Source organism: Scyliorhinus torazame, chromosome 14 (genome assembly GCF_047496885.1).
Source record: "Scyliorhinus torazame isolate Kashiwa2021f chromosome 14, sScyTor2.1, whole genome shotgun sequence".
Lineage (NCBI taxonomy): Eukaryota > Metazoa > Chordata > Chondrichthyes > Carcharhiniformes > Scyliorhinidae > Scyliorhinus > Scyliorhinus torazame.
In genome coordinates, this window is record NC_092720.1 from 178,265,799 (window position 1) to 178,293,781 (window position 27,983).

Below are 27,983 nucleotides of genomic sequence, written 5' to 3' on the forward strand. Positions count from 1 at the left end.
GGAGAAGGTGATGGGGCCCATTCCGGTGACTCCCGCAGGGGAGGCGCCGGAACACCACAGCACCTCGGAACCCCCCCACCCCCCTCCTGTCCCTGGGGCAGTGGGCAGAACAGGGTGAAACCACATCACCTGAGACACCCAAACAGCAGCCAGGCCCATCCAAGCCCGGTCGCCCAGAATTGGCCATCAAAGGGGACCTACATCACAGGGTGGGAACCACAGCAGGCCGCATCCACTTCTGATGTACTGGCTGAGGATCCACCTAGGTGCAGTGTTCGGGCCTAGCAGGCCAGAAACGTAGACAGCACGGGTGCAGGGCGCTGTATAGCGTTAGGGAATAGGGCACAAACCTGTCTATATTTATACACATTAAACACCTGTGCACAACGTTACAGTCTGCTCTGTCAGAAGGTTGTGAGGGGTGGGCAGGTCTGGGCTGGCCGCAGATGGGTGCGGGTGTGGGGGGGATGGGAAGGGGCTGTGGGTGGGCTTGGCCCAGGGACCGCACGTTCAGATAGCATTCACTGCTCCGGTGTTCCCCCACCCCCCAACTATCCCCTCCCCCCTCTCCCCTTCCCCACTGCCACCGTCCCCCACCTCTGCCACCCCAGGGATTCGATGGGACCGTGTGATGGAATGACCAGCTGGCATGCAGGGATCAGCCAAGAAGACAGGGGTCCGACGTTGTCAAATATAGCGGTGAACCAGTGCTCAACACAGAGCGGGTAGTCATCATCCTCCATCCCACGGGAGAACCCGGTGTTACTGCCAACCCAGGGCCCGCATCCCAGAGTGAAGCAGGTAGGAATCACGGAGGGGGAGTTAAAGTTGGGGGTGGGTGGGCGAGGGTGCTGGGATGGGGTGGGGGGAGGGGGGGGGGGGGTGGTGGCCGGGGGGAGCTGTGGAGGTGGAATGTGGTGTGCCTGCTTCTGGCCAGTGATGGCGGTGATGCACTTGTGCACCGAGGTCTGTGAGATCCCGCACAGGACGCCACTCAATGCCTGGAGCAACTCCGTGGCTTAAAAGCTCAGAGCAACCGTCACCTTGACGGCCACCGGGATCAGATGTCCTCCCCCATTCCCCTGCGGTGCCATGATCTCTCAGTTTTGTCGCGCTGTCTCCCTGCTCAGCTAGAGTCTTCAACGGCCTGGTCCTGGGACTGGGCAACCTCTGACAAGCGCTGCCGGAACACATGAGGCGGTGCCTGCTTTGCACCTGCTCCTCCTTGGCCTGCTGGGTGGCTGGATCATATTCTCACTGGCTGCCTCCTGTTCCACTGGGGCAGGCGCGGCTGCTGAAGGGTCCTCCTCAGCAGCTCCAGTTCATACAACTGGAGGACATTTCTCAGGGCTGCAGCGACTAGCTGGTTGAATTCCAATATCCATTGTCTGGAGGGGGTGAAAGGCCGACAATTTAGCATGGTGCGTACCCCCATGCCCATCCAGGTCTTAGCACACTGGGCTAAGTCGCTGGCTTTTAAAGCAGACCAAGGTAGGCCAGCAGTACGGTTCAATTCCCGTACCAGCCTCCCCGAACAGGCGCCGGAATGTGGTGATAGGGGCTTTTCACAGTAACTTCATTTGACGCCTACTCGTGACAATGAGCGATTTTCATTTCATTTCATTTCAGGTCCACTGGGCTACACGGTGGTCCCAGCTGGCATTGCGGACCCTTACATGCATCCTCCCGCAGCCCCCCACCCCTGGCCCTGACGATGCCCACCACTATGGGGGCCTCTGGCCGGGGTACCCATCCCGGCTGCCAAAGATACAGTGAGCTTGCGTTGCCCTTGCCAGCGGTCCGCTCCATGGCCCCAGGTCCGTCGCCCCCTGCCGGGCTACTGTAGGGGTTGCCCTTTGGTGGGCCAAATGTTGCAGTGTGATATGGTCAGCAGTGTGATATGGCCAGCATTCTGAAATGGTCAGCAGTGTGATCGTTCAGCAGTGTGGTATGGGCAGCAGTGTAATATGCTCATCTGCATGATATGGTCAGCAGTGTGAGATGGTCCATCGTGAAATATGGTCAGCAGTATGATAGGCCGGCATTTTGAAATGGTCAACAGCGAGATATGGTCATCAAAGTAATATGGTCAGCAGAGTGATATCATCAGCAGTGTGATATGGCCAGCAATGTGATATGATCAGCAGTGTGATATGACCAGCAGTGTGATATGATCGGCAGTGTGATATGATCAGCAGAGTGATATCATCAGCAGTGTGATATGGCCAGCAGTGTGATATGATCAGCAGTGTGATATGGTCAGCAGTGTGATATGATCAGCAGTGTGATATGACCAGCAGTATGTTATGATCAGCAGTGTGATATGACCAGCAGCGTGATATGACCAGCAGCGTGATATGATCAGCAGTGTGATATGACCAGCAGAGTGATATCATCAGCAGTGTGATATGACCAGCAGTGTGATATGATCGGCAGTGTGATATGACCAGCAGAGTGATATCATCAGCAGTGTGATATGACCAGCAGTGTGATCTGACCAGCAGTGTGGTATGATCAGCAGTGTGATATGACCAGCAGCGTGATATGATCAGCAGAGTGATATCACCAGCAGTGTGATATGGCCAGCAGTGTCATATGATCAGCAGTGTGATATGACCAGCAGAGTGATATCATCAGCAGTGTGATATGACCAGCAGTGTGATATGATCAGCAGTGTGATATGACCAGCAGTGTGATATGATCAGCAGTGTGATATGACCAGCAGTGTGATATGATCAGCAGTGTGATATGACCAGCAGTGTGATACGATCAGCAGTGTGATATGACCAGCAGAGTGATATCATCAGCAGTGTGATATGACCAGCAGAGTGATATCATCAGCAGTGTGATATGACCAGCCATGTGATATGACCAGCAGTGTTGTGATATGACCAGCAGTGTGATATGATCAGCAGTGTGATATGACCAGCAGAGTGATATCATCAGCAGTGTGATATGACCAGCAGTGTGATATGATCAGCAGTGTGATATGACCAGCAGTGTGATATGACCAGCAGTGTGATATGACCAGCAGAGTGATATCATCAGCAGTGTGATATGACCAGCAGTGTGATATGATCAGCAGTGTGATACGATCAGCAGTGTGATATGACCAGCAGTGTGTGACATGATCAGCAGTATGAAAGAATTGGCAGTGTGATGTGGTCGGCAGTATGATATGATCACCGGTGAGATATGATATGGTCGGCAATATGATGTGGTCAACAGGATGACATGATGAGCAGTGATATAGACAAACATAGAACATAGGAAAATACAGCACAGAACAGACCCTTCGGCCCATGATGTGCCGAATCTTTGTCCTAGATTAATCATTGATTATCATTGAATTTACAGTGCAAAAGGAGGCCATTCGGCCCATTGAGTCTGCACCGGCTCTTGGAAAGAGCACCCTATCCAAGGTCGACACCTCCACCCAATACTAAGGGCAATTTTGGACACTAAGGGCAATTTATCATGGCCAATCCACCTAACCTGCACATCTTTGGACTGTGGGAGGAAACCAGAGCACTCGGAGGAAACCCACGCACACACGGGGAGCATGTGCAGACTCTGCACAGACAGTGACCCAAGCCGGAATCGAACCTGGGACCCTGGAGCTGTGAAGCAATTGTGCTATCCACAATGCTACCGTGCTGCCCTTAAGAACAAATAAATCTACACTATATAATTTTACCGTAATCCATGTACCTATCCAATAGCTGCTTGAAGGTCCCTAATGTTTCCGACTCAACTACTACCACAGGCAGTGCATTCCATTCCCCCACTACTCTCTGGGTAAAGAACCTACCTCTGACATCCCCCCTATATCTTCCACCATTCACCTTAAATTTATGTCCCCTTGTAATGCTTTGTTCCACATGGGGAAAAAGTCTCTGACTGTCTACTCTATCTATTCCCCTGATCATCTTATAAACCTCTATCAAGTCGCCCCTCATCCTTCTCCGTTCTAATGAGAAAAGGCCTAGCACCCTCAACCTTTCCTCGTAAGACCTACTCTACATTCCAGGCAAATGGTATGTAAATCTGGTAAATCTCCTTTGCACCTTTTCCAAAGCTTCCACATCCTTCCTAAAATGAGGTGACCAGAACTGTACACAGTACTCCAAATGTAGCCTTACCAAAGTTTTGTACAGCTGCATCATCACCTCACGGCTCTTAAATTCAATCCCTCTGTTAATGAACGCTAGCACACCATAGGCCTTCTTCACAGCTCTATCAACTTGAGTGGCAACTTTCAAAGATGTATGAACATAGACCCCAAGATCTCTCTGCTCCTCCACATTGCCAAGAACTCTACCGTTAACCCTGTATTCCGCATTCATATTTGTCCTTCCAAAATGGGCAACCTCACACTTTTCAGGGTTAAACTCCATCTGCCACTTCTCAGCCCAGCTCTGCATCCTATCTATGTCTCTTTGCAACCGACAACAGCCCTCCTCACTATCCACAACTCCACCAATCTTCGTATCGTATGCAAATTTACTGATCCACCCTTCAACTCCCTCATCCAAGTCATTAATAAAAATCACAAACAGCAGAGGACCCAGAACTGATCCCTGCGGTACGCCACTGGTAACTGGGATCCAGGCTGAATATTTGCCATCCATCACCACTCTCTGACTTCTATCGGTTAGCCAGTTCGTTATCCAACTGGCCAAATTTCCCCCTATCCCATGCCTCCTTACTTTCTGCATAGGCCTACCATTGGGAACCTTATCAAATGCCTTACTAAAATCCATGTACACTACATCCACTGCTTTACCTTCATCATTTCCACATGCTTGGTCACCTCCTCAAAGAATTCAATAAGACTTGTAAGGCAAGACCTACCCCTCACAAATCCGTGCTGACTATCCCTAATCAAGCAGTGTCTTTCCAGATGCTCAGAAATCCTATCCTTCAGTACCCTTTCCATTACTTTGCCTACCACTGAAGTAAGACTAACTGGCCTGTAATTCCCACGGTTATCCCTAGTCCCTTTTTTGAACAGGGGCACGACATTCGCCACTCTCCAATCCCCTGGTACCACCCCTGTTGACAGTGAGGACGAAAAGATCATTGCCAACGGCTCTGCAATTTCATCTCTTGCTTCCCATAGAATCCTTGGATATATCCCGTCAGGCCCGGGGGACTTGTCTATCCTCAAGTTTTTCAAAATGTCCCACACAACTTCCTTCCTAACAAGTATTTCCTCGAGCTTACCAGTCTGTTTCACACTGTCCTCTCCAACAATATCGCCCCTCTCATTTGTAAATACAGAAGAAAAGTACTCGTTCAAGACCTCTCCTATCTCTTCAGACTCAATACACAATCTCCCGCTACTGTCCTTGATCGGACCTACCCTCGCTCTAGTCATTCTCATATTTCTCACATATGTGTAAAAGGCCTTGGAGTTTTCCTTGATCCTACCCGCCAAAGATTGTTCATGCCCTCTCTTAGCTCTCCTAATCCTTTCTTCAGTTCCCTCCTGGCTATCTTGTACCCCTCCAGCACCCTGTCTGAACCTTGTTTCCTCAGCCTTACATAAGTCTCCTTTTTCCTCTTAACAAGACATTCAACCTCTCCTGTTAACCATGATTCCCTCACTCGACCAGCTCTTCCCTGCCTGACAGGGACATACATATCAAGAACACGTAGTACCTGATCCTTGAACAAGTTCCACATTTCACTTGTGTCCTTCCCTGCCAGCCTATGTTCCCAACTTATGCACTTCAATTTTTGTCTGACAACATCGTATTTACCTTTCCCCCAATTGTAAAGCTTGCCCTGTTGCGCGCACCTATCCCTCTCCATTACTAAAGTGAAAGTCACAGAATTGTGGTCACTATCTCCAAAATGCTCCCCCACTAACAAATCTATCACTTGCCCTGGTTCATTACCAAGTACCAAATCCAATATGGCCTCCCCTCTGGTCGGACAATCTACATACTGTGTTAGAAAAGCTTTCTGGACACACTGCACAAACATCACCCCATCCAAACTATTTGATCTAATTAGTTTCCACTCAATGTTTGGGAAGTTGAAGTCACCCATGACTACTACCCTGTGACTTCTGCACCTTTCCAAAATCTGTTTCCCATCTGTTCCTCCACATCTCTGCTACTATTGGGGGGCCTATAGAAAACTCCTAGCAAGGTGACTGCTCCTTTCCTATTTCTGACTTCAACCCATACTACCTCAGTAGGCAGATACTCCTCGAACTGCCTTTCTACAGCTGTTATACTATCTCCATTTAACAATGCCACCCCCACCTCTTTTACCACCCTCCCTAATCTTATTAAAACATCTATAACCAGGGAACTCCAACAACCATTTCTGCCCCTCTTCTATCCAAGTTTCCGTGATGGCCACCACATCGTAGCCCCCATCGTATGCGTAGGGCATAGGTTTAAGGTGAGAGGAGCAAGGTTTAGAGTCGATGTACGAGGCAAGTTTTTTACGCAGAGGGTAGTGGGTGCCTGGAACTCGCTACCGGAGGAGGTGGTGGAAGCAGGGACGATAGTGACATTTAAGGGGCATCTTGACAAATACATGACTAGGATGGGAATAGAGGGATACGGACCCAGGAAGTGTAGAAGATTGTAGTTTAGTCGGGCAGCATGGTCGGCACTGGCTTGGAGGGCCGAAGGGCCTGTTCCTGTGCTGTACATTTCTTTGTTCTTTGTTCTTTGTTCTTTTGTCCCAAGTACCGATCCATGCCTTAAGTTCACCCACCTTTTTCCTGATGCTTCTTGCGTTGAAGTATACACTCTTCAACCCATCTCCGTGCCTGCAAGTACTCTCCTTTGTCAGTGTTCCCTTCCCCACTGCCTCACTACACGCTTTGGCGTCCTGAATATCGGCTACCTTAGTTGCTGGACTACAAATCCGGTTCCCATTCCCCTGCCAAATTAGTTTAAACCCTCCCGAAGTGTACTAGAAAACCTCCCTCCCAGGATATTGGTGCCCCTCTGGTTCAGATGCAACCCGTCCTGCTTGTACAGGTCCCACTTTCCCCAGAATGCGCTCCAATTATCCAAATACCTGAAGCCCTCCCTCCTACACCATTCCTGCAGCCACGTGTTCAGCTGCACTCTCTCCCTATTCCTAGCCTCGCTATCATGTGGCACCGGCAACAAACCAGAGATGACAACTCTGTCTGTCCTGGCTTTTAACTCCCAGCCTGACTCCCTAAACTCGTTTATTACCTCCACGCCCCTACGTCGTTGGTTCCAATGTGCACCACGAATTCTGGCTGCTCCCCCTCCCCCTTAAGGATCCTGAAGACACGATCCGAGACATCTCTGGCCCTGGCACCCGGGAGGCAACATACCTTCCGGGAGTCTCGCTGGCGATCACAGAATCTCCTATCTAACCATTGAATCTCCTACTACTATTGCTTTCCTATTCTCCCCCTTCCCTTCTGAGCCCCAGAGCCAGACTCAGTGCCAGAGACCTGGCCGCTAGGGCCTTCCTCCGGTAGGTCATCCCCCCCAACAGCATCCAAAATGGTATACTTGTTTTGAAGGGGAACGTCCACGAGGGATCCCTGCACTGTCTGCCTGTTTGTTTTCTTTCCCTGACTGTAACCCAGCTACTCTTGTCCTGCACCTTGGGTGTGGTTACCTCCCTGTAACTCTTCTCTATCACCCCCTCTGCCTCCCGGATGATCCGAAGTTCATCCAGCTTCAGCTCCAGTTCCCTAACGCGGTCTTTGAGGACCTGGAGTTGGGTGCACTTCCCCCAGGTATAGTCAGCGGGGATTCCGGTGGTATCCCTCACCACCCACATCCTACAGGAGGAGCATGCAACTGGCCTAGCCTCCATCCCCTCTTACCTTACAGAATATAGCTGCCCTGTGGACCAACTGGATCTCCGCCCTCCGACCCTGCTCCCAGTCAGCTGCACTCTCTGTGAACTCCTGGCATCCTTCTTGATCTTTGCGGAAATATAGGAAACAAAATGAAAGGAGCGCCTTGCTCCCTCCTCACCTAACTCCCTCAGTCACCAAACTCTCACTATAGCACTCAACTGCACCAAATTCAGCACTCCCTCAGTCACCAAACTCTCACTATAGCACTCAAATGCATCAAATTCAGCACTCAGTGCAAACAAAGTCTGCACTGTAGGGGATCACTTTTATACTGTGAAACTAGCCTCTGAAAATTGGCCTAATCCAATTAACTAATTAACAAGCTCCAGCTGCAAGTACCTACAAGTAGAACCTTTGTTTAAAGCTGATTGAAAATTCACCTTCTTCTCAACAAAACAGCAACTTTTAAGTTAATTAACTAAATAAAAGAAAGACTAGACTTTAGATAAAAATGAAGCCTTATACTCCCTCAGTCACCAAACTCTCACTATAGCACTGAAATGCACCAAATTCAGCACTCAGTGCAAAAAGTTTGTCAGTAGTGAGACATGGTCAATTGTGTGATGTGATTAGCAGTGTGATGTGATCAATGGTGTGAATGGTCAGAAGTGTAGTATGGTAAGCAGTGTAATGGTCAGAAGCGTAATCAGTCAGCAGTGTTATATGGTCAGCAGTGTGGTATGATCAGCAGTGTGAAAGGACAGCAGAATAATATGGCTGGCAGTGCATTATTATCAGCCGTGAGATAAAATCAGCAGTATGATATGTTTAGCAATGTGATCTGGCGAGCAGTCTGATATCATCAGCAGTATGACTATGTCAGCAATATGATGTGGTCAACCTTGTCATAGAATATTCATAGAATTTACTGTGCAGAAGGAGGCCACTCGGCCCACTAAGCCCGCACTGGCACCTGGAAATGGCACCTCCACCCCACGCCCGCAACCCAGCAATCCCACCCAACCTCTTTGGTCACTAAGGGCAATTTAGCATGACCAATCCACCTAACCTACACATCATTGGACTGTGTGAGGAAACCAAGGCACCGGAGGAAACCCACGCAGTCACAGGGAGAACGTGCAGACTCCGCACAGACAGTGACCCAAGCCTAGAATCGAACCTGGGACCCTGGAGCTGTGAAGCAACAGTGCTAACCACTGTGCTATTGTGCAGACCCCACTGTGCTACCGTGCCGCCCCCAATGTGCTACTGTGCCACCCCCACGGTGCTACCGTGCCGTCCCCACTGTGCTACTGTGCTGCCCATTGTCCAATGGTGTGACGATGCTTCACGAGTGTTGAGGTTGTGTGTTCTGATTTGTTCTCTTGTATCACGTCATCAGCAACAATGACATATTCTAGACTGCTCTGAAGTCGGTATAACGCTTTGAGACCCAATAGCTACATGTCGACTCCTCTCATCCTAAATTCCAATTTTGATCGTTATTCTATGATTGGATGTGCACTTCACTAGCACTGGTGATTCAGATTTAGAATTGTAACCAGAATCGAAGATAACTTTGCATTCATCATGACTATTATTCAGTTCAGGATAGTTTTCCATTAATTAATTTTAGTTTTCAAGCTGGGTGGGATTTGACCCCATGTTCCAGAGCATTAGCCTGGCTCCTGGATTGTCCATCTAGTGACATCACCGTCAGCCCCTCATGAAACAAATTGCAACAACTAAACACTTACTGATGGCAGGAGGTTTGTTGCCAATGGGATATCCAATCGACTCTTCTCGCCTGATCCCATAGGTGTAGATGGCGAAGCGACCTGAACCCTGAGAGATAACGTGACTCCCACCGGTTTCACCCAGGTAGATTCTGGAGGCAGTGAAACCAGCAAAGGTTGAATTTTCGATGGTGAATTTGGACAAAGGTTCTCCGTCTAAAATAATGCTGCTAGACTTCGGCCCTGATGAAATGACCAGGATGTAGTTGAATACGCTGTCCAATGTCACGAACATAAAGTAATTACTGAAAAAGACAGATGGTATCACGGTCATCATGAAGGGGTCAAGGGTTGAAGCCATTGAGTTGTTGCCCCCTGTAAACAGGTAAATGACCATGATCGGTTTGGTTGAGTTTATGATCATTCCACCATTTACAGTAATGTTGACGTGAGATCCTTCATGGAGAAGAGCTTCCCAATTGCCTTCCTCTGTGTGAATATTCACGTTGTTGTCATTGCCCGAAGAGACAATGGTGATGATGTCCCTCTTCATTTTCTTCATAATGGGAAAAACAACAAAGAAATCGGACCACTTGTCCACCGGGTATAAAGTTTCAGTGATATGACCACAATTACCCGGGGTGACAGATATGCATTGATCTCCACTGAAGACAGCCACGGGCTTTGTGGACTCGACCTTTGTTCCAGTCAAGTCCTCGTCGCTCTGAAACTGAATAACTTCGTTTGGCCTCAGTGCAAATGAGAATCTCTCTGTGTCTGTGAACTGAGTCCCATTGAAGATCAGAGATCCCGAGACGGTGATGGTGATCAGTACTTGCTCATTGCTGTTAACGATAGCAAATTGTTTAATGCTGTGCAGACCGTCCACAGGGTAGGTGAAGATATAATATTTTGTACCCAAACTGGCGAATGGTAAAGTGAAAAATATATTATTTATCTTGGATTTCCCGTTTAATACAACAAGGGAAATGTCTTCATCTGATGTAACGGTTATTGCCTTATTTGAGATTTGGGTCCCTGACACCATGTGGGTGGAATTCACAGTCATGGTGGCTGTGCTGTTTGCACTAATGGAGATGGAGCGATTATAAGGTGGGTCAGGTATAGAAACCCTCACAACTGTGGGTCTGTCGTAAGTGACAATGTGCATGATGAGGACAGCAGAACTGTCAGCATTTTCTAGAAACGCCAAGCTGAATCTTCTTCCTGAAGTGAGTGGCTGAGAGGAACCTGCCAATTAAAAACAACATTTGTTATAAAGTGAGACGTTTGGATTTTAATTTCATTTGTAAAAGTTAATTGGTCTGGATTCTCAATTTCTGAGGCCAAATGATGACGCCGGCGCAGGATCCATGGAGTGCCAAGACAGCCAAATCGGCGGCTCACCTGAACCCATTCAGCGATTGTTGACGGGCTGGCACTGGTGCCATGTGGAACACAATCAATTACAATGAGAAACGGAGTGGGATTCGCTGGTTTCGCGATTCACACTCAGGAGGCTGACAAGATTCAGCTGTATACACACACTGCCCTCCCCACGCACATCTTCCCAGACAACATGAAGGCAGCAAGATGGACGGCCCCAGGCTTCACCGACGCCAAGCTGGAGACCCTCCTGGTCGCAATGGAGGCGAGGCAGATGACGCTGTACCCCGGCCCGGGAAGGAGGCTGCCAGCCAGCATTCGTCGTGCCCTGGGGTAGTTATTCAGCGCTGGCCAGCACCACCAGCAACACTCTCGGGACATGCCAGCAATGTGGGAAAGAAACTGCACAATCTCCTCAGAGTGGCCAGGGCGAGTAGGTGTCACTGAGCCCCTGGTACTAACCACTGTCCCACACACCCTAAACCTGCCCCCCTCCCCTCCACAATCCAGAGGGTGGCAGAACCCCGACCCTGCACCACATGTCAGTTCCACTGAGGCCACACTTACCTCTACCCGCCCCTCCTGCATGCGTCGGACTGTCTGACACTTGTTTTCCATTTTTCCGCCCACCCCCCCAAGAGAAGGCCGGGAGCAGGAGCAGAGGGCCCTGGATGTCGTCAGCGGCCTGGACAAAATGGAGGTCCCCAAGGTGGAGTTCAGCCACGGGCGAGGAAATGAGATCCTGCTGAGTTGCAGTTCCCCGTGCCACGTGCGTCAACGCACCCCCCCACCCCACCCCACACCACCTTTACCTTCACCCCCACACCATCTTCACTCTCAACCTCACCCCCACACCACCTTCACCCCCACCCTCAGTCCCACTCCATCTTCACCCTCACCCACAACCTCACTCCCACTCCATCTTCACCCTCACCCCCAACCTCACCCCCACACCACCCTCACTCCATCTTCACCCTCAACCTCACCCTCACCCCCACACCACCTTCACCCTCACCCCCACCCTCACTCCCACACCACCTTCACCTTCACCCCCACACCATCTTCACTCTCACCCTCAACCTCAGCCTCACCCCCACACCACCTTCACCATCACCCCCACCCTCACTCCCACTCCATCTTCACCCTCACCCTCACCCCCAACCTCACCCCCACACCATCTTCACCCTCACCCTCACCCCCAACCTCAGTCCCACACCACTTTTACCCTCACCCCCACATCATCTTGACCCTCACCCTCACCCCCAACCTCACCCCTACACTACCTTCACCCTAACTGTCACCCCCACACCACCTTCACCCTCTCCCTGACCCCCACCCTACAGCACCCTCACTCCCACCCTCACTCCCACACCACTCTCACCGCCACCCTCATGCTACACCACCCTCACCCTCACTCCACACCACCCTCAGCCTTACCACACCTGCACCCCCACTCTATCCCTCATCCTCACCCCTGCCCACCCTCACACCCACCTCCCCCACTCCCCACCCCCCCTCCCCGGCCCGTGGTATAATCATGCGCCTTGTCTCGTGTCTTGCAGACCTGCTGGTGATGGGGTGGGTCCACCTGGTGTCCCCCGCCCCCAGCGAGTGTCACAGCCAGAACCCCCCCACCCTGTGAGATGAGCACTGACGATGAGAACAGCCCGGATGGCAGCCCACGAACCAAGACTCAGGTCATCCCTGGGCCTGGGGCACATTGGCGATGGCGGCCTGGCCATCCTGGTGGGCACGGTCTACCTTGAAATGGATGCATTGAGCAGCTTGGGAATATAGGGCCTCCATGACAGTGCAGATGCACCTGTACATCGAGGTCCATGAGATCCCATCAGGTCCCCACTCGCCGCCTGGAAGGACCCCATGGCGTAGAAGTTCAGAACCGGGAGTGGGTGGCCTCCCCCATTTCACGCCCGGTGCCAGGTGTGCCATGATCTGGCAGATATGTCGCACTGTCTCCCTGCTCAGCCGGAGTCCTCACAGGTCCTGGCAGGTCCTCGAATTATACATGAAGCCTCATGCAGCGCCTCCTTGGCAGTTCCTCCTCCTCGGCCTGTTGGGCGGCTGGCTCTCCATCCTGGTTGGCTACATCCTGTTCCGCTGCTGCACACATCGCTGCTGCAGGCTCTACTGCTGCAGCTTCCTCCTCCTCGAGCAGCTCGTACTGCTGCAGTGCGTCCCCCAGGGCTGCGGCGACTAGCAGGAAGGCCACCATTGCTGGTCGAATTCCAATAACCATCGCCTGCGGGGGGGGTGAAAGGCCGACATGTTAACATGCTGCGTACCTCCCCCCCCGGGACCATCTACCCCTGGCCCCATCGGTGCCCGGCACCGTGGGAACCCCTGGCCCTGGCGCCCACCACTGATAGGGGTACCATCGGCTGGCACTGCCCTTGCCTGCAGTACTCTCCGCGGCCCCCGCCTGCCGCCCCCATAGGGGCTGCAGCGGGCGTCGGCATGGGTGGGTCGCCTGATGCCCCGCCGGCAGGTGGCGGCCGTACAGGGGGAGGGTATGGCAATGGGTGGGGAGCGGGGATGGGGGCACCCATATGGCCGGTGTCACTGCAGAACCAGGGGCCAAGGTGGGTGGACAGTGAGTGTGGCAATGGCGGTTCATGTCTGGACACCATCCCTGTCCCATGGTGGGGGGGGAGGGACCCCGGCCACTCGGCCTGTCCCCCCCCCCGCCCCGTCACATCCCTCTACCCTCTGGCCCTGGCGGGGACCCCTCACCCCAGCCAGTCCAGCCAGTGCCCGGTCCATCAGCCCACTGTAGCGCCGCTCTGTGCCCTTACCTCCTCTTGCTCCCCCATCAGCCACGATGCTGGTCTCATCGGCGCCAAGTGAACCGCGTCATTGGGAATTCGGGCCTTCGGAGGCGGAGAATCAAGCAGGCCCCAGAGAATACTGACTCAGGCACGCTAATGATATACAAACAGTGTTTACTGTACGTACTTCTGGACCGCATTGACGCTACTGTCGAAGCGACGTAGAATTTGGCATGAGAAGACATTCTCCGCCCAATCGCGTTTCCCGATTTCAGCATCAGCCAATGGAGAACCCCGCCCATGGAATTTAGTTTCTTTTCGAAATGTAGAAAATCATTGAAACACTTGGAGAAATTAACAAGGTTCTAAGCATGGATTTTCTGATGTTGAGAGTTAAGTAGAGATGGTCAGCGGTGTGGGATGGGCAGTGGTGTAGAATGGTCAATGGTGAGGGATGGGTCATAGTCTGGGATGGTCACTAGTGGTGAGGACTAGTCAGTGATGAGGCATGGTCAGTGGCAAGGGATAGCCAGTGGTTTGGGATGGTCAGTGGCGAGGGATGGTCAGTGGTGAGGGATGGTCAGTGGTGAGGGATGAGAGGTGGTGAGGGGTGGTCAGTGGTGAGGGATGGTCAGTGGTGAGGGATGGTCAGTGTTGAGGGATGAGAGGTGGTGAGGGGTGGTCAGTGGTGAGGGATGAGAGGTGGTGAGGGGTGGTCAGTGGTGAGGGATGGTCAGTGTTGAGGGATGAGAGGTGGTGAGTGGTGGTCAGTGGTGAGGGATGGTCAGTGTTGAGGGATGGTCAGTGTTTGGGGAGGTCAGTGGTGAGAGATGGTCAGTGGTGAGGGGTGGACAGTGGGAAGGGGTGGTCAGTGGTGACGGTTTGTCAGTGGTGAGGGACGGTCAGTGTTGAGGAATAGCCAGTGGTGAGGGGTGGTCAGTGTTGAGGGATGGTCAGTGGTTAGGGGAGGTCAGTGGTGAGAGTTGGTCAGTGGTGAGGGACGGTCAGTGTTGAGGAATAGCCAGTGGTGAGGGGTGGTCAGTGGTGAGGGATGGTCAGTGGTGAGGGATGGTCAGTGGTGAGGGATGGTCAGTGTGTTGGATGGTCAGTGGTGTGGGATGGTCAGTGGTGTGGGATGGTCAGTGGGGAGGGATGGTCAGTGGTTTGGGATTGTCAGTGGGGAGGGATGGTCAGTGGTGAGGGATGGTCAGTGGTGAAGGATGATCAGTGGTGAGGGATGGTCAGTGGTGGGGATGGTCAGTGGTTTGGGATGGTCAGCGGTTTGGGATGGTCAGTGGTGAGGGATGGTCAGTGGTGGGGATGGTCAGTGGTTTGGGATGGTCAGTGGTTTGGGATGGTCAGTGGTGTGGGATGGTCAGTGGTGAGGGATGGTCAGTGGTGAGGGATGGTCAGCGGTTAGGGATGGTCAGTGGTTTGGGATGGTCAGTGGTGAGGGATGGTCAGTGGTGGGGATGGTCAGTGGTTTGGGATGGTCAGTGGTTTGGGATGGTCAGTGGGGAGGGATGGTCAGTGGTGTGGGATGGTCAGTGGTGTGGGATGGTCAGTGGTGAGGGATGGTCAGTGGTTAGGGATGGTCAGTGGTTTGGGATGGTCAGTGGTGAGGGATGGTCAGTGGTTTGGGATGGTCAGTGGGGAGGGATGGTCAGTGGTGTGGGATGGTCAGTGGTGAGGGATGGGCAGTGGTGAGGGATGGTCAGTGGTTTGGGATGGTCAGTGGTAAGGGATGGTCAGTGGGGAGGGATGGTCAGTGGTGGTGGATGGTCAGTGGTTTGGGATGGTCAGTGGTGAGGGATGGTCAGTGGTGAGGGATGGGCAGTGATGAGGGATGGGCAGTGGTGGGGGATGGTCAGTGGTTTGGGATGGCCAGTGGTGAGGGATGCGCAGTGATGAGGGATGGGCAGTGGTGGGGGATGGGCAGTGGTGAGGGATGGGCAGTGGTGAGGGATGGTCAGTGTTGCGGGATGGTCAGTGGTGAGGGATGGTCAGTGGTTTGGGATAGTCAGTGGTGAGGGGTGGTCAGTGGTGAGGGATGGTCAGTGGTGGGGATGGTCAGTGGTTTGGGATGGTCAGTGGTTTGGGATGGTCAGTGGGGAGGGATGGTCAGTGGTGTGGGATGGTCAGTGGTGTGGGATGGTCAGTGGTGAGGGATGGTCAGTGGTTTGGGATGGTCAGTGGGGGGGGATGGTCAGTGGTTTGGGATGGTCAGTGGGGAGGGATGGTCAGTGGTGAGGGATGGGCAGTGATGAGGGATGGGCAGTGGTGGGGGATGGTCAGTGGTTTGGGATGGTCAGTGTTGCGGGATGGTCAGTGGTGAGGGATGGTCAGTGGTGAGGGATGGTCAGTGGTGAGGGGTGGTCAGTGGTTTGGGATGGTCAGTGGTGTGGGATGGTCAGTGGTGAGGGATGGTCAGTGGTGAGGGGTGGTCAGTGGTGAGGGATGGCCAGTGGTGAGGGATGGGCAGTGATGAGGGATGGGCAGTGGTGGGGGATGGTCAGTAGTTTGGGATGGTCAGTGGTGAGGGATGGTCAGTGGTGAGGGATGGTCAGTGGTGAGGGGTGGTCAGTGGTTTGGGATGGTCAGTGGTGTGGAATGGTCAGTGGTGAGGGATGGTCAGTGGTGAGGGGTGGTCAGTGGTGAGGGTTGGTCAGTGGTTTGGGATGGTCAGTAGTTTGGGATGGTCAGTGGTTTGGGATGGTCTGTGTGAGGGATGGTCAGTGGTGAGGGATGGTCAGTGGTTTGGGATGGTCAATGGTGAGTGATGGTCAGTGGTGAGGGATGGTCAGTGGTGATGGATGGTCAGTGGTGGGGGATGGTCAGTGGTGAACGATGATCAGAGGTGAGGGATGGTTACTGGTTTGGGATGGTCAGTGGTGAGTGATGGCCAGTGGTGGTGGATGGTCAGTGGTGTTGGATGGTCAGTTGTTATTGATGGTCAGTTGTTATTGATGGTCAGTGGTTTGGAATGGTCAGCGGTGAGGGATGGTCACTGGTTTTGGATGGTCGGTGGTGAGGGATGGTCACTTGCTATTGATGGCCAGTGATTTGGGTTGGTCAGTGGTGAGTGATGGTCACTGGTTTGGGATGGTCAGTGATGAGGAATGGTCAGTGGTGTGGGATGGTCAGTGGTGTTGGATTGTCAGTGGTTTGGGAAGGTCACCGGTTTGGAAAGGTCAGTGGGTAGGGATTGTCAGTGGGGAGGGATGATCAGTGGTGAGGGCTGGTCAGTGGTGGTGGATGGTCAGTGGTTTGGGATGGTCAGTGGAAAGGGATGGTCAGTGGTGGGGGATGGTCAGTATTGAGGGATGAGAGGTGGTGAGGAGTGGTCAGTATTGAGGGATGAGAGGTGGTAAGGGGTGGTCAGTGGTGAGGGATGGTCAGTGTTGAGGAATGGCCAGTGCTGAGGGATGGTCGGTGGTGAGGGATGGTCAGTGGTGAGGTGTGGACAGTGGGAAGGGGTGGTCAGTGTTGAGGGATGGTCAGTGGTGAGGGACGGTCAGTGGTGAGGAATAGCCAGTGGTGAGGGATGGTCAGTGGTGAGGGATGGTCAGTATTGAGGGATGGTCAGTGGTGGGGATGGTCAGTGGTGAGGAATGGACAGTGGTGAGGGATGGTAAGTGGTGAGGGATGGTCAGTGGTGTGGGATGGTCAGTGATTTGGGATGGTCAATGGTTTGGGATGGTCAGTGGTGAGGGATGGTTAGTGGTGAGGGATGGTCAGTGGTGTGGGATGATCAGTGGTTTGGGATGGTCAGTGGGGAGGGATGGTCAGTGGTGTGGGATGGTCAGTGGTGTGGGATGGTCAGTGGTGAGGGATGGTCAGTGGTTTGGGATGGTCAGTGGGGGGGGGGATGGTCAGTGGTTTGGGATGGTCAGTGGGGAGGGATGGTCAGTGGTGAGGGATGGGCAGTGATGAGGGATGGGCAGTGGTGGGGGATGGTCAGTGGTTTGGGATGGTCAGTGTTGCGGGATGGTCAGTGGTGAGGGATGGTCAGTGGTGAGGGATGGTCAGTGGTGAGGGGTGGTCAGTGGTTTGGGATGGTCAGTGGTGTGGGATGGTCAGTGGTGAGGGATGGTCAGTGGTGAGGGGTGGTCAGTGGTGAGGGATGGCTAGTGGTGAGGGATGGGCAGTGATGAGGGATGGGCAGTGGTGGGGGATGGTCAGTGGTTTGGGATGGTCAGTGGTGAGGGATGGTCAGTGGTGAGGGATGGTCAGTGGTGAGGGGTGGTCAGTGGTTTGGGATGGTCAGTGGTGTGGAATGGTCAGTGGTGAGGGATGGTCAGTGGTGAGGGGTGGTCAGTGGTGAGGGTTGGTCAGTGGTTTGGGATGGTCAGTAGTTTGGGATGGTCAGTGGTTTGGGATGGTCTGTGTGAGGGATGGTCAGTGGTGAGGGATGGTCAGTGGTTTGGGATGGTCAATGGTGAGTGATGGTCAGTGGTGAGGGATGGTCAGTGGTGATGGATGGTCAGTGGTGGGGGATGGTCAGTGGTGAACGATGATCAGAGGTGAGGGATGGTTACTGGTTTGGGATGGTCAGTGGTGAGTGATGGCCAGTGGTGGTGGATGGTCAGTGGTGTTGGATGGTCAGTTGTTATTGATGGTCAGTTGTTATTGATGGTCAGTGGTTTGGAATGGTCAGCGGTGAGGGATGGTCACTGGTTTTGGATGGTCGGTGGTGAGGAATGGTCACTTGCTATTGATGGCCAGTGATTTGGGTTGGTCAGTGGTGAGTGATGGTCACTGGTTTGGGATGGTCAGTGATGAGGAATGGTCAGTGGTGTGGGATGGTCAGTGGTGTTGGATTGTCAGTGGTTTGGGATGGTCACCGGTTTGGAAAGGTCAGTGGGTAGGGATGATCAGTGGTGAGGGCTGGTCAGTGGTGGTGGATGGTCAGTGGTTTGGGATGGTCAGTGGAAAGGGATGGTCAGTGGTGGGGGATGGTCAGTATTGAGGGATGAGAGGTGGTGAGGAGTGGTCAGTATTGAGGGATGAGAGGTGGTAAGGGGTGGTCAGTGGTGAGGGATGGTCAGTGTTGAGGAATGGCCAGTGCTGAGGGATGGTCGGTGGTGAGGGATGGTCAGTGGTGAGGTGTGGACAGTGGGACGGGGTGGTCAGTGTTGAGGGATGGTCAGTGGTGAGGGACGGTCAGTGGTGTGGAATAGCCAGTGGTGAGGGATGGTCAGTGGTGAGGGATGGTCAGTATTGAGGGATGGTCAGTGGTGGGGATGGTCAGTGGTGAGGAATGGACAGTGGTGAGGGATGGTAAGTGGTGAGGGATGGTCAGTGGTGTGGGATGGTCAGTGATTTGGGATGGTCAATGGTTTGGGATGGTCAGTGGTGAGGGATGGTTAGTGGTGAGGGATGGTCAGTGGTGTGGGATGATCAGTGATTTGGGATGGTCAATGGTTTGGGATGGTCAGTGGGGAGGGATGGTCAGTGGTGAGGGATGGTCAGTGGTGGGGGATGGTCAGTGGTGGGGGATGGTCAGTGGGGAGGGATGGTCAGTGGTGAGGGATGGTCAGTGGTGAGGGGTGGTCAGTGGTGTGGGATGGTCAGTGATTTGGGATGGTCAATGGTTTGGGATGGTCAGTGGTGAGGGATTGTCAGTGGTGGGGGATGGTCAGTGGTGGGGGATGGTCAATGGGGAGGGATGGTCAGTGGTGAGTGATGGTCAATGGGGAGGGATGGTCAGTGGTTTGGGATGGTCAGTGGTGAGCGATGGTCAATGGCTTGGGACGGTCAGTGGTGAGGGATGGTCAGTGGTGAGGGATGGTCAGTGGTGGGGGATGGTCAGTGGTGGGGGATGGTCAATGGGGAGGGATGGTCAGTGGTGAGCGATGGTCAATGGCTTGGGACGGTCAGTGGTGAGGGATGGTCAGTGGTGAGGGGTGGTCAGTGGTGAGGGATGGTCAGTGGTTTGGGATGGTCAGTGGTGGGGGATAGAGAGTGATTTGGGATGGTCAGTGGTGAGGGATGGTCAATGGTTTGGGATGGTCAGTGGGGTGGGATGGTCAGTGGTGAGGGATGGTCAGTGGTTTGGGCTGGTCAATGGTGAGTGATAGTCAGTGGTGAGGGATTGTCAGTGGTGAGGGATGGTCAGTGGTGGGGGATGGTCAGTGGTGAGGAATGGTCACTGGTTTGGGATGGTCAGTGGTGAGTGATGGCCAGTGGTGGTGGATGGTTAGTGGTGTTGGATGGTCAGTTGTTATTGATGGTCAGTGGTTTGGAATGGTCAGTGGTTTGGGATGGTCAGTGGTGAGGGATGGTCACTTGCTATTGATGGTCAGTGATTTGGGTTGGTCAGTGGTGAGTGATGGTCAGTGGTGAGGGATGGTCAGTGGTGTTGGATGGTCAGTTCCTATTGATGGTCAGTGGTTTGGGATGGTCACTGGTTTGGGATGGTCAGTGGTGAGGAATGGTCAGTGGTGTGGGATGGTAAGTGGTGTTGGATTGTCAGTGGTTTGGGATGGTCACCGGTTTGGAAAGGTCAGTGAGTAGGGATTGTCAGTGGTTTAGGATGGTCAGTGGGGGGGGGGATGGTCAGTGAGTAGGGATTGTCAGTGGGGAGGGCTGGTCAGTGGTGTTGGATGGTCAGTGGTTTGGGATGGTCAGTGGCGAGGGATGGTCAGTGGTGTTGGATGGTCAGTGTTGAGGGATGGTCAGTGGTGAGGGATGATCAGTGTTGAGGGATGGTCAGTGTTGAGGAATGGCCAGTGCTGAGGGATGGTCAGTGGTGAGGGATGGTCAGTGGTTAGGGGAGGTCAGTGATGAGGGATGGTCAGTGGTGAGGGGTGGACAGTGGGAAGGGGTAGTCAGTGTTGAGGGATGGGCAGTGGTTTGGGATGGTCAGTGTTGAGGGATGGTCAGTGGTGAGGGATGGTCAGTGGTGTGGGATGGTCAGTGGTTTGCGACAGTCAGTGGTGAGGGATGGTCAGTGGTGAGGGGTGGACAGTGGTGGGGATGGTCAGTGGTGTGGGATGGTCAGTGGTGAGGGGTGGTCAGTGGTGAGGGATGGTCAGTGGTTTGGGATGGTCAGTGGTGTGGGATGGTCAGTGGTGGGGGATGGTCAGTGGTGTGGGATGGTCAGTGGTGAGGGATGGTCAGTGGTTTGCGACAGTCAGTGGTGAGGGATGGTCAATGGTGAGGGATGGTCAGTGGTGAGGGATGGTCAGTGGTGGGGGATGGTCAGTGGTGAGGGATCGTCAGTGGTTTGGGATGGCCAGTGGTGAGGGATGGGCAGTGATGAGTGATGGGCAGTGGTGGGGGATGGTCAGTGGTGAGGGATGGTCAGTGGTGGGGGATGGTCAGTGGTTTGGGATGGTCAATGGTTTGGGACGGTCAGTGGTTTGGGACGGTCAGTGGTGAGGGATGGTCAGTGGTGAGGGATGGTCAGTGGTTTGGGATGGTCAGTGGTGAGGGATGGTCAGTGGTGAGGTATGGTCAGTGGTGGGGGATGGTCAGTGGTGTTGGATGGTCAGTCGTTTGGGAGGTCAATGGTTTGGGACGGTCAGTGGTGTGGGTGGTCAGTGGTTAGGGATGGTCAGTGTTGAGGGATGGTCAGTGGTAGAGGGATGATGGTCAGTGGTTAGGGATGGTCAGTGGTGAGGGATGATGGTCAGTGGTTAGGGATGGTCAGTGGTTTGGGATGGTCAGTGGTGAGGGATGATGGTCAGTGGTTAGGGATGGTCAGTGGTTAGAGATGGTCAGTGGTTAGGGATGGTCAGTGGTGAGGGATGATGGTCAGTGGTTAGGAATGGTCAGTGGTAGGGGGATGATGGTCAGTGGTAGAGGGATGATGGTGAGTGGTTTGGGGTGGTCGGTGGTTAGGGATGGTCAGTGGTAGGGGGATGATTGTCAGTGGTTAGGGGTGGTCAGTGGTAGGGGGATGATGGTCAGTGGTTGAGGATGGTCGGTGGTGAGGGATGGTCAGTGGTAGAGGGATGATGGTCAGCGGTTAGGGATGGTCAGTGGTTATTGATTGTCAGTGGTTTGGGATGGTCACTGGTTATTGATGGTCAGTGGTTATTAATGGTCTGTGGTGAGGGATGGTCAGTGATGAGTGATGGTCAGTAGTTATTGATGGTCAGTGGTTATTGATGGTCAGTGGTGAGGGATGGTCAGTAGTTTGGGATGGTCAGTGGTGTTGGATGGTCTATGGTTTGGGACAGTCAGTGGTGGGGGTGGTCAGTGGTTAGGGATGGTCAGTGGTAGAGGGATGATGGTCAGTTGTTTGGGATGGTCGGTGGTCAGGAATGGTCAGTGGTAGAGTGATGATGGTCAGTGGTTAGGGATGGTCAGTGGTAGAGGGATGATGGTCAGTGGTTAGGGATGGTCAGTGGTGGAGGGATGGTCAGTGATAGAGGGATGATGGTCAGTGGTTAGAGATGGTCAGTGGTAGAGGGATGATGGTCAGTGGTTCGGGATGGTCAATGGTAGAGGGATGATGGTCAGTGGTTTGTGATGGTCAGTGGTGAGGGATGGTCAGTGGTGAGGGGTGGACAGTGGTGGGGATGGTCAGTGGTGTGGGATGGTCAGTGGTGAGGGGTGGTCAGTGGTGAGGGATGGTCAGTGGTTTGGGATGGTCAGTGGTGTGGGATGGTCAGTGGTGGGGGATGGTCAGTGGTGTGGGATGGTCAGTGGTGAGGGATGGTCAGTGGTTTGCGACAGTCAGTGGTGAGGGATGGTCAATGGTGAGGGATGGTCAGTGGTGAGGGATGGTCAGTGGTGGGGGATGGTCAGTGGTGAGGGATCGTCAGTGGTTTGGGATGGCCAGTGGTGAGGGATGGGCAGTGATGAGTGATGGGCAGTGGTGGGGGATGGTCAGTGGTGAGGGATGGTCAGTGGTGGGGGATGGTCAGTGGTTTGGGATGGTCAATGGTTTGGGACGGTCAGTGGTTTGGGACGGTCAGTGGTGAGGGATGGTCAGTGGTGAGGGATGGTCAGTGGTTTGGGATGGTCAGTGGTGAGGGATGGTCAGTGGTGAGGGATGGTCAGTGGTGGGGGATGGTCAGTGGTGTTGGATGGTCAGTCGTTTGGGAGGTCAATGGTTTGGGACGGTCAGTGGTGTGGGTGGTCAGTGGTTAGGGATGGTCAGTGTTGAGGGATGGTCAGTGGTAGAGGGATGATGGTCAGTGGTTAGGGATGGTCAGTGGTGAGGGATGATGGTCAGTGGTTAGGGATGGTCAGTGGTTTGGGATGGTCAGTGGTGAGGGATGATGGTCAGTGGTTAGGGATGGTCAGTGGTTAGAGATGGTCAGTGGTTAGGGATGGTCAGTGGTGAGGGATGATGGTCAGTGGTTAGGGATGGTCAGTGGTAGGGGGATGATGGTCAGTGGTAGAGGGATGATGGTGAGTGGTTTGGGGTGGTCGGTGGTTAGGGATGGTCAGTGGTAGGGGGATGATTGTCAGTGGTTAGGGGTGGTCAGTGGTAGGGGGATGATGGTCAGTGGTTGAGGATGGTCGGTGGTGAGGGATGGTCAGTGGTAGAGGGATGATGGTCAGCGGTTAGGGATGGTCAGTGGTTATTGATTGTCAGTGGTTTGGGATGGTCACTGGTTATTGATGGTCAGTGGTTATTAATGGTCTGTGGTGAGGGATGGTCAGTGATGAGTGATGGTCAGTAGTTATTGATGGTCAGTGGTTATTGATGGTCAGTGGTGAGGGATGGTCAGTAGTTTGGGATGGTCAGTGGTGTTGGATGGTCTATGGTTTGGGACAGTCAGTGGTGGGGGTGGTCAGTGGTTAGGGATGGTCAGTGGTAGAGGGATGATGGTCAGTTGTTTGGGATGGTCGGTGGTCAGGAATGGTCAGTGGTAGAGTGATGATGGTCAGTGGTTAGGGATGGTCAGTGGTAGAGGGATGATGGTCAGTGGTTAGGGATGGTCAGTGGTGGAGGGATGGTCAGTGATAGAGGGATGATGGTCAGTGGTTAGAGATGGTCAGTGGTAGAGGGATGATGGTCAGTGGTTCGGGATGGTCAATGGTAGAGGGATGATGGTCAGTGGTTTGTGATGGTCAGTGGTAGAGGGATGATGGTGAGTGGTTTGGGGTGGTCGGTGGTTAGGGATGGTCAGTGATGAGGGATGATGGTCAGTGGTTAGGGGTGGTCAGTGGTAGGGGATGATGGTCAGTGGTTGAGGATGATCGGTGGTAGAGGGATGATGGTCAGTGGTTTGGGCTGGTCGGTGGTTAGGGATGGTCAGTGGTAGATGGATGATGGTCAGTCGTTAGGGATGGTCAGTGGTAGAGGGATGATGTTGAGTGGTTTGGTGGTGGTCGGTGGTTAGGGATGGTCAGTGGTAGAGTGATGATGGTCAGTGGTTAGGGATGGTCAGTGGTGATGACTTCCGGGTGCGGCGATGACCAGGTAAGTCGCACGTTTTGGCAGCTCCCGGTGGGACGGACTTTTGGGCTCTTAATAGGAGCCCCATCGGCAATTTTAACGGCAAATAACACTGTGCGGTAATCCAGAAGGGAATTCCCCCTGGACACGGATGGAAAAAAGAGAAGAAAGTAGCCGGATTGCGGTGGGTCCTCAAGAGCAGCGGCCAGGAAGGCAGGCACAAAGCAAGATGGCGTCGGAAGGAGGCAGTTTAATATGGGGCCCTGACCAACAAGAGTTCCTGCGGCGTTGCGTAGATGAACTCAAAAAGGAGATGAAGAAGGAGCTGTTGGCCCCGATATTACAAGCGATTGAGGGGCTAAAGGAGGAGCAAAAGACCCAGGAACAGGAGCTTCAGGTCGTGAAGGCAAAGGCTGCTGAGAATGAGGACGACATACAGGGCCTGGTGGTGAAAACGGAGATCCACGAGGCACAACACAAAAGATGTGTGGAAAGGCTGGAGGTGCTGGAGAATAATGCGAGGAGGAAGAACTTAAGGATTCTTGGTCTTCCCGAAGGTGCAGAAGGGGCGGACGTCGGGGCATATGTGAGCACAATGCTGCATTCGTTAATGGGATCGGAGGCCCCGACGGGTCCGCTGGAGGTGGAGGGAGCCTATCGGGTTATGGCGCGAAGACCGAGGGCTGGAGAAACTCCTCGAGCAATAGTTGTGAGATTTCTCCGATACAAGGACAAAGAGATGGTCCTCAGATGGGCCAAGAAAACTCGAAACAGTAGGTGGGAGAATGCGGTGATCCGCGTGTATCAAGATTGGAGTGCAGAGGTGGCGAGAAGGAGGGCAAGCTTTAATCGGGCCAAGGCGGTGTTGCATAAAAGGAAGGTCAAATTCGGAATGTTGCAGCCGGCGAGACTGTGGGTCACACATCTAGGGAAACACCATTATTTTGAAACGGCAGACGAGGCGTGGACATTTATTGTCGAGGAGAAGCTGGAGTGAGCGGGCCAGAAAAAGAACGTTTGGGACAAAAGTGCGGGGGTGAATTTGTGGGATGAAGTGGGGAAAAGGGGGAAGAGAGGACTTCCCAGGTTGTTAAACCTGCGACCCTGTAACTTCTCTCCCTTCCCCATGTCGTGGGGGAGGGGGTGAGGGAGGATGAGGAGCTGTGGGCGCCGGCCATTGGGGGCGGGGCCAAAAGGGGAAGCGCGGGCTTTGTTCCCGCGCTATGGTAATCATGGCGGGAACAGGGAAGCAGGAAGGAGGGGGCCTCGCACAGTGTGAGCCGAGGTCACGGGGGGAAGCCGAGGTCGGCCAGAGTTTGCTGACTTCTGGGAGCAACATGGGGGGTGCAATTATGCTAGCTTGGGATCTAGCGAGGGGGGGGGGGGTTAACTGGGTTGCTGCTGCTGGGGAGAAGGGGGAGCTGGTATGGGAGGGGGGGGTTGGGGCGGGGGGCGCCGCCTGGGGGGGATACAGCTACGTGGGAACCGGGTGAGGAGCTGGATTGAAAAAGGAAATGGCTAGTCGTCAAGGGGGGGGGGGTAAAGAGCCCCCCAACCCGGTTGATCACGTGGAATGTGAGAGGGCTGAACGGGCCGATTAAGAGGGCACGGGTACTCGCACACCTAAAGAAACTTAAGGCAGATGTGGTTCTGCTTCAGGAGACGCATCTGAAGCTGACAGACCAGGTTAGACTTCGCAAAGGATGGGTGGGGCAGGTGTTTCATTCGGGGCTAGATGCAAAAATCAGGGGGGTGGCCATACTAGTGGGGAAGCAGGTAATGTTTGAGGCAAAGACTATAGTGGCGGATAGTGGGGGCAGATACGTGATGATGAGTGGCAAACTGCAAGGGGAGGCGGTGGTATTAGTGAACGTGTATGCCCCGAACTGGGATGATGCCAATTTTATGAGGCGTATGTTAGGACGAATCCCGGACCTAGAAGTGGGGAAGTTGGTAATGGGTGGAGACTTTAATACGGTGCTGGACCCAGGGCTGGACAGATTGAGGTCCAGGACCGGAAGGAGGCCGGCTGCAGCTAGGGTGCTTAAGGATTTTATGGTGCAGATGGGAGCAGTAGATCCCTGGAGATTTAGTAGACCTAGGAGTAAGGAGTTTTCGTTTTTCTCTTATGTACATAAAGTATTTTCACGAATAGATTTTTTTGTTTTGGGAAGGGCACTGATCCCAAAGGTGACGGGGACGGAGTACACGGCTATAGCCATCTCGGATCATGCTCCGCACTGGGTGGACCTGGAGATAGGGGAAGAAAAACAACAGCTTCCACCCTGGAGAATGGACATGGGATTATTGGCAGATGAGGGGGTGTGTTTAAGGGTGAGGGGGTGTATTGAAAGGTACTTGGAACTTAATGATAATGGGGAGGTACAGGTGGGAATGGTCTGGGAGGCACTGAAGGCAGTGGTTAGAGGGGAGCTGATATCTATTAGGGCACATAAAGGAAAGCAGGAGGGTAGGGAAAGGGAGCGGTTGTTGAAAGAACTTCTGAGGGTGGACAGACAATACGCGGAGGCACCGGAGGAGGGACTATACAGGGAAAGGCAAAGGCTACATGTAGAATTTGACTTGTTGACTACGGGTAAGGCAGAGGCACAATGGAGGAAGGCACAGGGTGTACAGTACGAATATGGGGAGAAGGCGAGTAGGTTGTTGGCCCACCAACTGAGGAAAAGGGGAGCAGAGAGGGAGATAGTGGGGGTGAGAGATGAGGAGGGAGAGATGGAGCGGGGAGCGGAGAGAATTAATGGAGTGTTCAAGGCATTTTATGAAAGATTATATGAAGCGCAGCCCCCGGACGGGAAGGAGAGAATGATTGCTTTCTGGATCAGCTGGAATTTCCTAAGGTGGAGGAGCAGGAGAGAGTGGGGCTGGGAGCACAGATTGAGACAGAGGAAGTAGTGAAAGGGATTGGGAGCATGCAGGCGGGGAAGGCCCCGGGACCAGACGGATTCCCAGTTGAATTCTATAAGAAATATTTGGACTTGCTCGCCCCACTACTGATGAGAACCTTTAATGAGGCGAGGGAAAGGGGGCAGCTGCCCCCGACTATGTCAGAGGCAACGATATCGCTCCTCCTAAAGAAGGAAAAAGACCCGCTGCAATGCGGGTCATACAGGCCCATTTCCCTCCTGAATGTGGATGCTAAGATTCTGGCCAAGGTAATGGCAATGAGGATAGAGGATTGTGTCCCGGGGGTGGTCCATGAGGACCAAACTGGGTTTGTGAAGGGGAGACGGCTGAATACGAATATACGGAGGCTGCTAGGGGTAATGATGATGCCCCCACCCGAGGGGGAAGCGGAGATAGTGGTGGCGATGGATGCCGAGAAAGCATTTGATAGACTGGAGTGAGATTATTTGTGGGAGGTGTTGAGGAGATTTGGCTTTGGGGACGGGTATATCAGGTGGGTACAATTGCTGTTTAGGGCCCCGATGGCGAGCGTGGTCATGAATGGACGGGGGTCTGACTATTTTCGGCTCCATAGAGGGACGAGGCAGGGATGTCCTCTGTCCCCGTTATTGTTTGCATTGGCGGTTGAACCCCTGGCCATGGCACTGAGGGGTTCCAGGAAGTGGAGGGGAGTAATTAGGGGGGAGAAGAACACCGGGTATCTCTGTATGCGGATGATTTGTTGCTGTATGTGGCGGACCCGGCGGAGGGGATGCCAGAGATAATGTGGATACTTGGGGAGTTTGGGGATTTTTCAGGGTATAAACTGAACATGGGGAAAAGTGAGTTATTTGTGGTGCATCCGGGGGAGCAGAGCAGAGAGATAGAGGATTTACCGTTGAGGAAGGTAACAAGGGACTTCCGGTACCTGGGGATCCAGATAGCCAAGAATTGGGGTACATTACATAGGCTTAATTTAACACGGTTGGTGG

General features: G+C 53.4%; 1 protein-coding gene across 6 annotated transcripts in view; it reads right to left on the reverse strand.

The window, feature by feature from the left end:
* Positions 1-27,983, reverse strand: part of LOC140390245 (uncharacterized) — a 580,951-nt gene that overhangs the window by 132,958 nt on the left and 420,010 nt on the right. For all 6 annotated transcript variants that reach the window (XM_072475229.1, XM_072475231.1, XM_072475230.1 and 3 more), the window contains one exon: positions 9,574-10,803. In XM_072475229.1, the coding sequence (XP_072331330.1) occupies positions 9,574-10,803 (1,230 nt within the window). The remainder of the gene's footprint in view (positions 1-9,573; positions 10,804-27,983) is intronic.